The sequence below is a fragment of the Meriones unguiculatus genome, chromosome X, assembly GCF_030254825.1.
Source record: "Meriones unguiculatus strain TT.TT164.6M chromosome X, Bangor_MerUng_6.1, whole genome shotgun sequence".
Classification (NCBI taxonomy): Eukaryota; Metazoa; Chordata; class Mammalia; order Rodentia; family Muridae; genus Meriones; species Meriones unguiculatus.
Genome location: NC_083369.1, coordinates 136153064 through 136164377, shown reverse-complemented (window position 1 = coordinate 136164377; position 11314 = coordinate 136153064). Strand labels below are relative to the sequence as shown.

Below are 11314 nucleotides of genomic sequence, written 5' to 3'. Positions count from 1 at the left end.
ATGGCATCCTCTAAGAAGGTTACTCTCTCAGTGCTGAGCTGGGAGTAGCCAGAGGAGGTTAGAGCTTGGGTCCTCAGAAGCATTGGCAGACCTGGGGTATGCTGGCTGGATGAGTTCTTCATGCTTTCCTTTCTAAAGAGACTGATGAGATATTGAAGAGGATTTGAGAAGAGAAGGCCAAGATGGTCATGAGCTTTCCTGTGGGGTTCCAGAGAGAGAGAAACATGAATGGGACCACATCTGGATGAATCCCAGCCTAAAGAGGCCTCTGGAATGTGAATGAAGAGGTTCTGGGTAGCAGGTGCAGCTGAGCTCTGGGAGATATGTCTGGCTTTCTCTGCATAGCCATGTACTGCCTTGAGTTGAGAAGCATGCTAGCTGTCAGCCTCAGCAGCATATCTCTAAATGTAGCTTTTCCACCCTTGCTTACATGCACATACTTCAAAGAACAAGTGACTGGCTTTCAGCTTCAGATTCCTAGGGAAGACAATCTGATTGGCTCTTTATGTATCAGGTTCCAGGCTAATCACACTGCATAAAGGATTTATATTTGTGCACTGAGATCCAGCTCTGTAGACCTCTGTTGTGGGACAGAAGCACAGTGAAACTCAGAGAATGTGCCTCTAGATGTTTTCAACATTAGAGGAGTGTTTTTTGTTTGTTTGTTTGTTAGTTTTGAATAGTAGGGAATACATGAAATGTAGGGACAGGTCTTAGATGCACAGGAAGGTGTCAAATAGTGGTCAGAGCAAAAGGCTATAAAATACCCAGTGCCATCCCACATTAAATGTTGTGACGAAGAGAAAAAATGCATTTCAGGGGTAGAAGTAGGACCGATTAGTAGCTTTTAAACTCTACTCGAGGATTTTCATACTACTGCCTCATTGCCTCTCATTCTGTACAGGTTACTTCGTCTATTTTTTTATTTTTTAAAAAAAGTGTGTTTGAAAAAATATTTATGGAATTGTTTTCCTCATGAGTTTATTTTTTCAGTACTGGAGATTGAACATATGGAAGCCCTTGCACATTCTAGGCAAGCACTCCATCACTGAGTTGTACCCATGGCCCTCTTTTTGGGCAATGAGAGGATTTCTTAGGCGGGCCCTGAACTTAAATCCTTCTGCTTTAGCTTCCTGAATATTTGGGATTGACAGGCTCACCTTTGCTTGTAGGGTTTGCAATTCTTGGCTTTCTTCAATGACTGTGGCCCGACATTGTTGATGGGTTTGGTGTTTTCAATTTTGAAAATCTAATTGAAAAACCGTGTGTATTGTGCATAACAGGATGTTTTTGTATTTGTATAGGCCAAGGAATGGTCAAAAGTAGCGAATCAACATCTGGATTACTTTACATCATAATTTAAAAAAAGCTAGTCTTAGCACATTTCAACTATATACATCATTATCTTACAGTTATCAGTGCTACTGATTTCTTGAACTTATTGTACGTCTCTGACCAATATCTCTCCATCACCTCACTTCAGTCTCTAGGGTCACCATTTCGGTCTGTGTTTCTGTTTAGATTCCACATACAACTGAAGGTATACAGTATTTCTCTTTCTACGCCTGCCTTATCGTACCTATTTGGTGTTGACTGGCCATTGTAATAAGGTAGCAAACACTTCTCCCTCATCAGCCCTGTCAGTCTTCTTTCTTCTGTTTGGTGCTTTTGCCATTTCTCTTTCCAACACTAACTCATTCATATATAACTCCTGAAATCCAAAATGTACCATTTGTCAAAGAAAATACACAAATAGGTTTATCTTAATAGCTAAACGCATAGGGCCAGATGGACACGGTGCCACGTTTTATAAGATGTCATCATCAACAGAAAAGCTTAGGAAAGTTCTGAGACCTCATAGACACCTGCTAGTAAGCTGTTACTCTGTATTGAGGGTGGCTATGACCTTAATTAGTCCATCTATCAAGAACATATCTATCCGATGAGAATGTCTTCACTTTTTTTTTTTTTAATCCTGTGAGCTTCTTTGGTGGTCTAGTGAAACCTATCAATTCCTTTGTAAAACAGTGTTTTGAAGTAAATAAAACAGAACAGGTAGATTTCCAAGGAACATTTTTACACTATAACATGGTGGAATACTTTTTATTTTGGAAATGATCTAGTCATCTAGTATTTTTATATTAAGTGAAAAGGTCTTGAGTGATGCATCTCATTTCAAATGTGAACAATATTTTTACATACCTATTCATAGATACAATACATTATGAAAATTGTTTGTTTTCTATTGGTGCCAGAATCACAATTACTAGTAATTTGTTTTAATTGACTGAGTTTACTCAAAATTAAAGATACTGAATTTCAGTCTGGAGATGACAGTGATAGTTGTAGAACAAAACTGTGTTCTTTTTTTATTTATTTTAATTACAGTTTATTCACTTTGTATCCCAGCTGGAGCCCCCTCCATCTTCCCCTTCCAATCCCACCTTCCCTCAACTCCTCCTATACCCCTCCCCAAGACCACGAATAGAAGAGGTCCTCCTCTCCTTCCCTCTGACCCTAGCCTATCAGGTCTCATCAGGACTGGATGCACTGTCTTCCTCTGAGGCCTGGTAAGGCTGCTCCCCCCTCGCGGGGAGGAGGTCAAAGAGCCAGCCACTGAGTTGATGTCAGAGACAGTCCCTGTTCCCTTTGGATACTAAGCTGCTATGGACTACATCTGTGCAGGGATTCTAGGTTATCTCCATGCATGGTTCTTGGTTGGAGTTCCAGTCTCAGAAAAGACCCTTGGGCCCAGATTTCTTGGTTCTGTTGTTCTCCTTGTAGAGCTCCTGTCCCCTCCAGGTCTTTTGGATAAACATACTAAAATCTGTTCACCTAAAGAAACTAACCTAGAAGGAGGACCCTGGGTAAGATGCTCAGTCCTCACTGAGAAAGGCAAACAGGATTGACATCAGAAGAGGGAGAAAACAGGGAACAGCATAGGAGCCTACCACAGAAGACCTCCGAAAGGCTCTACCCAGCAGGGTAGTAAAGTAGATGCTGAGACTCATAGCCAAACTTTGGGCAGAGTTCAGGGAATCTTATGAAAGAAGGGAGTGATAGAGAGAACTGGAGAGGATAGAACTGTGTTCTTAAAGTTGCGAAAATGCTAAATCTTGTGGCTAGGGAGATAGTTTAGTGTTAGGAGTGTACTGCTTTTGGAGATGACCTGAGCTTTACTCTTAGTACCCATACCTGGTGACTTACACCTACCTCTAACTCCAGCTCCAGGAGGATCTGAGGCCTCTTGTCTCTGAGGGCACCTTCATTTAAGTGCACATACTCTGACACAGACACAGACAGAGACATATACAAATAGTTTTTTTTTTAATAATAAAAAACCTTCCAAAATGGTAAATTTCATTTTATGTATATTTTACTATGATAAAAATTCAGAAAAATTACAAGTTAGTGAAAACAAAGATGTAAATTTCCCCCAATACAATTTTACATCTTTAAGTTTTATACTGTATCCTATATAACAATGCTTGACTGAAACCTACATTGTTCAAGACCCTGATATGGTATTTAAATTCAGGTCTCCTGTGTCACAGGTAGTCTGTAACCCTCATGGAAGAAGGAGGAATAATTCTGAATGTCATCAACTTTATTTAATTACAAATGAGAATGAGGTGTTTACAAACAAGTATGTTCTGTCTACCTCAGTGGTTCTCAACTTTCCTAATGTTGTGACCCTTTAATACAGTTCTTCATGTTGTGATATTTCAACCATAAAATTATTTTTGTTGCTGTTTCATAACTAATTTTCCTACTGTTATGAACTGAAACATAAATATTTTTGGAGATAGTTTGCTAAGGGGGTCCTGACTCACAGGCTAAGAACCATTGTTCTACATCACTGAGGATGATATAGAAGTCACAGTTTTGTGTCCTGAAGTTTTTCACTTAACATGATGATACAGGAGATTTCTGTATTAATATAAATTCCTCATAAACATCACTTTAAAAATTACTCACCTTTTCACTGTAAGCCTACCATTATTCTCATGCTCAAGGCCCTAATTTTGACTGTTGATGTTGTTAACATATTTCCAGAGTCTATCGAAAAGTAGACCCCTCCACCCCCACCAGCAGAGAATGAAGGCATTTGCCTACATTAAGTAGGTTACTGTTTAAAGTTTATGCACCAAAGAAGAAATAGAAATTTTGGACTACAAAGCTATTTTTGTATTGAAGCTGCTAATGTGCTGCACTTTAGTAGCTGCCACAAGGTTTTTGTTTTTTCTTCCTACCACTGCAAATGCGGAAGTTGAAGAGGAACTTACAATGAGCTTTTCCATGATTAGCAACAAAGACGAGATGGGCTAGGGCTGGCTTGTGTGTTTCAATACCGTTATCCACACACCAGGCTAGATAGTTTCAGAGTTGGAATGACTAAGTAGTAAGTTGGTGGGAGGTGGTTCCTCTGTCCTCCCAGAAGGAGAGAAACTCATCATTCATCTGTACACGTCTTTATGCTGCCTGATTCCACCAGATACTGTTTAGTAGAATGTGATTTTCTTTAAGTTATTTAATTACTTAAGAGAATAACTTAAAACAAAGAAACCTAAAAGAAATAGTACAATGAATGCTCCGGGTCCTGATACATGAAAATAACACAGTGAAAATTTTCTCTTTGCCTGCTAACAAATTAATATAAAGATGTGGAGGGAGATGATACAAGAAGAGAGGATGATAAAAATGTAATTATAGCCCTGTTATCATATTGCAATATTCAAAGAATTCCTTGATATTATCAAATAGATGTTTGATAAGGCAATAACAACCACCACCTGCCCTCTGAAGAGAATAAAAAACAAAAGGACAAATATTAACTGTTCATCCTCATTTGATAAGGATAGCTCCCTAGGTTCCACTCTGGAATTTCCATGTGTTAGCCAGATTCAGTCATAGAACCTAGCTACAATAGGCTAAAGAATCTAACAAAAGTACCACCCAGAGTTTGTGGACTGCGCTCAGCATAATTAAAATTATTCTGGACTCGACAGAGGGTCATTTGAAAAGAATCAGTCCTATCTCCAAAGGCCCGCATTTCTGATAGGCACTTCCAGTATTTCCTGACTTCCCAAACCTGCTGGCCTGTTGGAGATTTATTACGTGGTTGCTACAGGCTAGAGGGTTGGTGGCCACAGGTTTTTGTTTGGCGTTCTGAGGATGTTGAAAGAACAGTCTTGGAAGCTGCCAGTTAAATTTGGCAGCTAACGGATTTGGAAGTATTTGAAGGAAAAGAAACACGTAGGAAAAGAGAGCTGTGATTGAATTGGGGACTTAAAAAACATTTTAGAAAATCAGAGTTCTCACAGAAGTCTGTTCTTGTGGACATATGGAACACGTTTGTTGAACATGTTGCACACATTATGATAAATGCTTGGAGATTGGTAAGAACTGATTTTCAGCCCTGCTGCAAGTAGCACTTCAGTACAACAGTCTAGTACAATATACTCTTGTTTATTGGAGCATTTCTTATTCATGGCTCTTGTCTTCTGGCCAGTTGAACAGTTCATCTCTGTGAATCTTGATCAGCTACCTGGATTCTGTAGCCTTTACTTATACCAAGTTGGGTGTGTTTATATGGCATAGATTGGTGACTGGAAGCAAGCCAATGTGCCATGAATCAAGAAAAATACTGATACAGTTTAAATGTATGTGTCCTTCCCCAAATCCAAGTTTGAGATTCTAGCCTTCAAGTTGATGGTATTAGCAGGCAGTGTCTTTAGAAGTTATGTCATGAGGCTGAAATATGCACGTCTGGCATTAATGTTCTTTAACTGAGGATCACAGAGAGTTAACTGGACCTTGCCATCATGTAAAGACAGCTAGAAGGTATTGCTTATGAATCAGAAAGTAGATTTTATTAGACATTAACACTGCTGCCACCTTAATCTTGGACCTCTGAGCTTCCAGCACCATAAGAAATATATTTTACATTTGTTACTTTGAAGGTACTCACTTTATGACATTTTTTGAAAGCACCTTGAGTGGACTAAGACAAAGACAAAGGACCAATTGTTCTATTGTTTTGGGCAGTAGTTCCTGTATTCTGTTTAGATGGCTCTTTTTCAAATAGCTATTTGGCCACAATCTTGATGACATTCCTTCTCATTCTTTTCAAGATGGCTGAATATTTTCCAAACCTTTCAAATTTATTTGGAAGTGTTTGAAAGAAAAGAAACATATAGGAAGCCAGCTGTGGTGGCACACTCCTTAGATTCCAACACTCAGGGAGGCAGACTAGGTAGATCTCTGTGAGTTCGAGGCCAGCCTGGTCTACAAAGTGAGTCCAGGACAGCCAAAGCTACACAGAGAACCTTGTCTTGAAAAACAAAATAACAACAAAAGCAAAAACAAAAGAAGAAGAAGAAAGAAAAAAAGACAGGAAAAGAGAGATGTGATTGAATTGGGGACTAAAATTACTAACCATTCTGTGTATTATTTCTCTCTTCTTACATTCTGTTACACATGGTCAGAGGGAACCATGTCACACCTCCAGTGCTTTGTTTAAAATACCTTTATCTAAGTTAAATATCTAACTCCATTACTTGAAGTTTTGGCTAGCCATTAAACACAAGGACAAGAACATAATTCAGCCACGTTCTTTGCCTTGTAACCAGGATCACCTTTCCTCCAGCTTCCAGTGTATGCTTCATTTCTTTCTGAGAAATAATGTGTGCTTGTTACTTCTAACATTTCATTCAGGATTGTTCTGCTAGTGTTTAAGAGGACTGGGCTGCTGTCTGTGGCTCTCTTCCATTCCTTTTGGCCCTCCAAATTTCACACTCTAATGACAATAGTGTAGCTTTGATTTTTGTCTAGGATGAATCTCAAAAGCTTTCTAGCCTTGAACTTATTACTCAATGCCAAAAGTTGCCTCCATATTTTGAGATTTTTCATTCCAGAGCACTAGCAGTGAATAAATACTAATCTGTTGGTGGCTGATAGTGACAAAGGTCGACTAAAAAGAGGGAACTTTTTGTCTTCACACTTTATTTGAGAGCAGTTTATTTGCCTATATGAATCTTTTTGGCACCAAGAAGCAATAAATATTTATTTCTTCTTCATCCATATTAAGAGACAAAGGAGAAAAAGAGACACAATTAGCTCAGCTGAATTCAAAATCCATTGATAAACTTAATAAACTTAATAAAATGGAAGGGCAGCTGCTTAATCTTATGAAGGGTGTCTACTATCTTATTTCTGGCCCTTGCTCCTGCACAGAATATTGAATATCTGTCATTGTCTATAGAATGACTTTTTAAAAATCTAACTATCTCAACTCCCAACTATAACCCATCACCTTCAGGATAAGATTTGGATAAGGGGAAGGAAGGGAAAGATAGAAAGACCTGGAGGGGACAGGTGTTACACAAGGAGAGCAACAGAACCAAAAATGCTGGGCAAAGGGGTCTTTTCTGCCACTGATTCTCCAACCAAGGACCGTGAAGGGAGATAACCTAGAACCCCTGCACAGATGTAGCCCCTGGCAGCTCAGTCTCCAAGTAGGTTCACTAGTAATGGGAATAGGGACCATCTCTTTACAACAACTCATGGGCTGACTCTTTGATCACCTCCCTCTGAGTGGGGAGCAGCCTTACCAGACCTCAGAGGAAGACAGTGCATCCAGTCCTGATGAGACCTGATAGGTTAGGGCCAGATGGAAGGGGAGGAGGACCTCCCTTATCAGTGGACCAGGGGAGGGGCATGGGAGAAGATGAGAGAGGGAGGGTAGGATTGGGAGGGGAAGATGAAAATCTGGATCCATTTTAACTGTTTGATGAATTTAAGGGAGGAAGGCCAGGAGGATTTCCACACCAAAGTTTTGAAACAGTAAGTACAAAGTATTATGTTGTGCAGGCAATTCAACTGGCCCTCCCTTAGGGACCTTCAAGGTCCTGACAACATCCTATGTCAGTACTTATGTCTTATAACGACATGTGGGCCAGGTACATAGTGATCTTTCTGCCACTCCCACCTCTCTCTTGCTGTCTTCCTCTTCTCTTCTCTTCTTTTCTCTCCCCTCCCTCTGTCTTGGTGCCCCTCCATCTCTCTCTTTCCATTTCCATCTCCATCTCCATCTCCATCCAATAAACCCCATTGGATTTAAGATTGGTTGCGTGCATGGCATTTTTATCTAAATCCCTACATTTAGTACTGAAACCCTGAAGGGGCTCTTCTAACAATGTTCAGACAAGCCAGAACCCCTCTTCACATGCCTGCCTGCCCACAAAATATCTTTCTCTTGCACCCTCATCTCCTCCTCTTTTCTTGATCACTTAATCTGCCACTGACGCTGCCACACTCATCTGTCACTCAGAACTTTTTCTCGCAGATCCCCTCATCTGCTCTGCTCTTTCAGCTCAGTCGTGCTGGACTTCACTATTATGTAAGCCAGGCCTTGAGACCCTCCCTCACAGCACAGAAGGGAAAAACAAACAAACAAACAAACAAACAAAAACCCCACAAAACTACCCTCAAATGGCTTTAAAATTTGCCACCGCCCCTGGCCCCAGGAATTAGGGTTTTAAATTCTTGCCTCTCTTATGTGCTTATATGTGGAGCAGGGTTTTTTAATTGCACCAACACCCGATCAGCCATGTCACACACAGAAAGTTTAGAACTGCTGTCCGGCAGGGACCCCCAAGCCATCAGCAAGGCCCTGGGTTCTGCAACCCTGGTCTCACTATGCCATGGTGGCCACACCTCACATGGCAAGCAGCCATGTTGATTTTAAAATAGAGAAGGAGAACCATGAGCTAACCCCTCCCCCACTTCTGCAAATCTCCAAGCCTCGCCTTCTAAACTGGCTCTCAAAATATTTCTGACTTTTAAGCCCCTACTTCCCAGTGTTATGTCCAGTTCGTGAGACCCTCAAAGACCAACAGGAATCCACCCTGCTGTAAAACACATGAGGGTTTATTTAACTCAAGCTTGAGCCCGGGTCTCAGCAACCTCCCTGGTGAAGAGGAGGTCTACAGGAACAAGGTTTTAAAAGGGCAAAACTGCAAGCATTGAATTACATGTCTTGGCATTACATGATTGGGTAAGGGAAATTGACTTTTGAAATGATTGGTTTACTTTAGTCGTCAAATCCATAAATGGTTCTACCCTGGCCATCTGGGCCTGTTTCTTAGCAACTGTATCTCTAGTGGGCAGGAAAAGAATGCGGTAAGGCTAGTTCCTCCCCCTAGGTAGCTAGACATGTCTCCATCTGGCTGGCCTTTGTTCAGGCTTGTGCTTTAAACTTTAATCCAACCAATACCCCAAAAAACTAATTTTCAATTCTCTCACCAGCTTTTAAAAATCTTTTCTTCCTGATTTTTGTACACTCTGCTCTCTATATATAAATGCTGTAAATTCTTATCTAACAATTTATATAATTTACTCATTGGGTTTACATTTATAAGACTTCCTTAGTCATAACTGTTTATTTTTATCTCCTTTTAGACTAAAAGCAACAAGTCTCATTTAAATGGTTATGGATTTTTATATAAATTTAAAGTTATATTTTTACAACATGCTATGTGTGTGTGTGTATACCCTGGTTCAAAATAATTTTTATATAATGCTAAAATTTCAAGGTTATAAAGATTTATTCAAATTTAAGCTAGTTTAAAATATATGTCTAACTGCCTATGTCTTTATAAATTACTACATTAATAAATGCTGTTTTTCCCATCGCAAGCTGCTTGTTATCTGGATTCACCACTAGGCTTTCCAGCCAATGGGTTTGATATAATAAATTCAAATGTAATTTTAAAATTGCTTTATATTGTTCTACTATATTGTTGGTTTTAAAACTCATAACCCAGGGGTTACTACGTACAAGTTTTTACTAATACTCTAAAGTAAGATCTATTAATTTTAAAGACATTTATTTATTTGTGTTAAAACTTGGTCATTGTGCTTTATCGTCACTATTAAGTTTAAAATATGCTTGGCCTTATTTTCTATGATAACATTATTAATCTATAGTATAGCCTTAGACTTTTATAAGCTATGGACTATGTTTATTGCTTTTAAGGCTCCAACTTAACAGGGACAAAACTTAAGTCCTAATATTTGATGATTAATGAATGCAAGTTAATATTCAGTCATCTCATAGATGATCAAGTCCTCTAACGAGTCCAAAAATATATTTATAGTCCTACAGATGCAAACATGGTCTCACTACCATCTTTAATAAACAGCTGAGGATGGTCCTTGAGTCACCATACAGGAGTTGGTAAAAATATTAAGAGAGGAGCCTTCCCAAAAGACTCATCTACAACAAAAACTATGCTCCAGACCTTGACTGCTGCTCTGAGGCTTTTGGCATTCCCGTACAGAAAACAAGAGGTCTGAAATGGCCCATACTTCTGGGGTATAGCCAAAAGTCAATTCCACCAGATGACTATTTCAAATGCAGCCAAAGGAGACACTGGTCCAGCAGCTGCCTCAACAAGCCATGGCTGCCTGCTGGCAGACTGGCCTCCAGAAGTCAAAATGTTCACATGCAGGCTTGTCCTCTATGCCCAGCCATGGAGGTTCAACCAGCTTAAGAGCCACAGACACTTTCAGCCTTCCAGCTCCTTGGCCTGGAAGAGGAAAAATGGCTCCTAGATTCAATGACCTCCACCACCCTCGCCCAGCCCAGGGTAACATTGCAGGTCTGTTTTGGCCTCACATTCTGGTCCCCCAGACATACTGCCAACTTCTGTGTTGGGAGACTTCAGATGCCTTTTCAGTTCTCTTCATAGGCAGGAGACCAGGCCTTAAGCCTCACTCAGAGTTGTTATTCTTAGTTCTAGACAGTCTAGTTTGCTATCAGGCTCAAAAGACAGGCCTCAGATGTAACCTTTTACCATCCCTTTAACTAAAGGACAATAAATGTTGATAGCAGTCTCACATATGTCTCATGGTAAATAACTAGATGCAAAAACCTAAGGTTGGTAAATGCAAGTTATAATGTTTGAGGGTCTAAGAAAGTGTTTTAAGGTTGGTAAATGCAAACTTAAGAATTGGTTAAGCCTCTTTTTGGTAATGTATAATCATTCTAACCAAGCTAAGGCCAAGTGAGGTTTTGCCCCTTCTACTTCACGGAAGGTCTCTGCCTTTGCAGAGCTCACCTTAAAAAAATGTTTATGCTGTTAATAAAAAGGTGTATGTCTACTGCCTTTTCTACAATGTATAGTTCAATGCATATTATAATGGTGATGCTAACATGTCTAAAATTTTATCTCCTTTGTAAAACTTAAAAGAGATTCTTGTAAGCTGCAGAAAATCCACACGAATCCATCTCTCAGGTCATTTGGGCTCC

General features: G+C 39.8%; 1 protein-coding gene across 1 annotated transcript in view; it reads left to right on the top strand.

Moving 5' to 3' along the window:
* Pir (pirin) overlaps nt 1-11314 on the top strand; it is a 98670-nt gene continuing 87356 nt past the window's right edge. Inside the window, 2 exon segments of the mRNA XM_060374784.1 lie at nt 1-85; nt 7748-7846. Coding sequence (XP_060230767.1) covers nt 1-85; nt 7748-7846 — 184 coding nt within the window.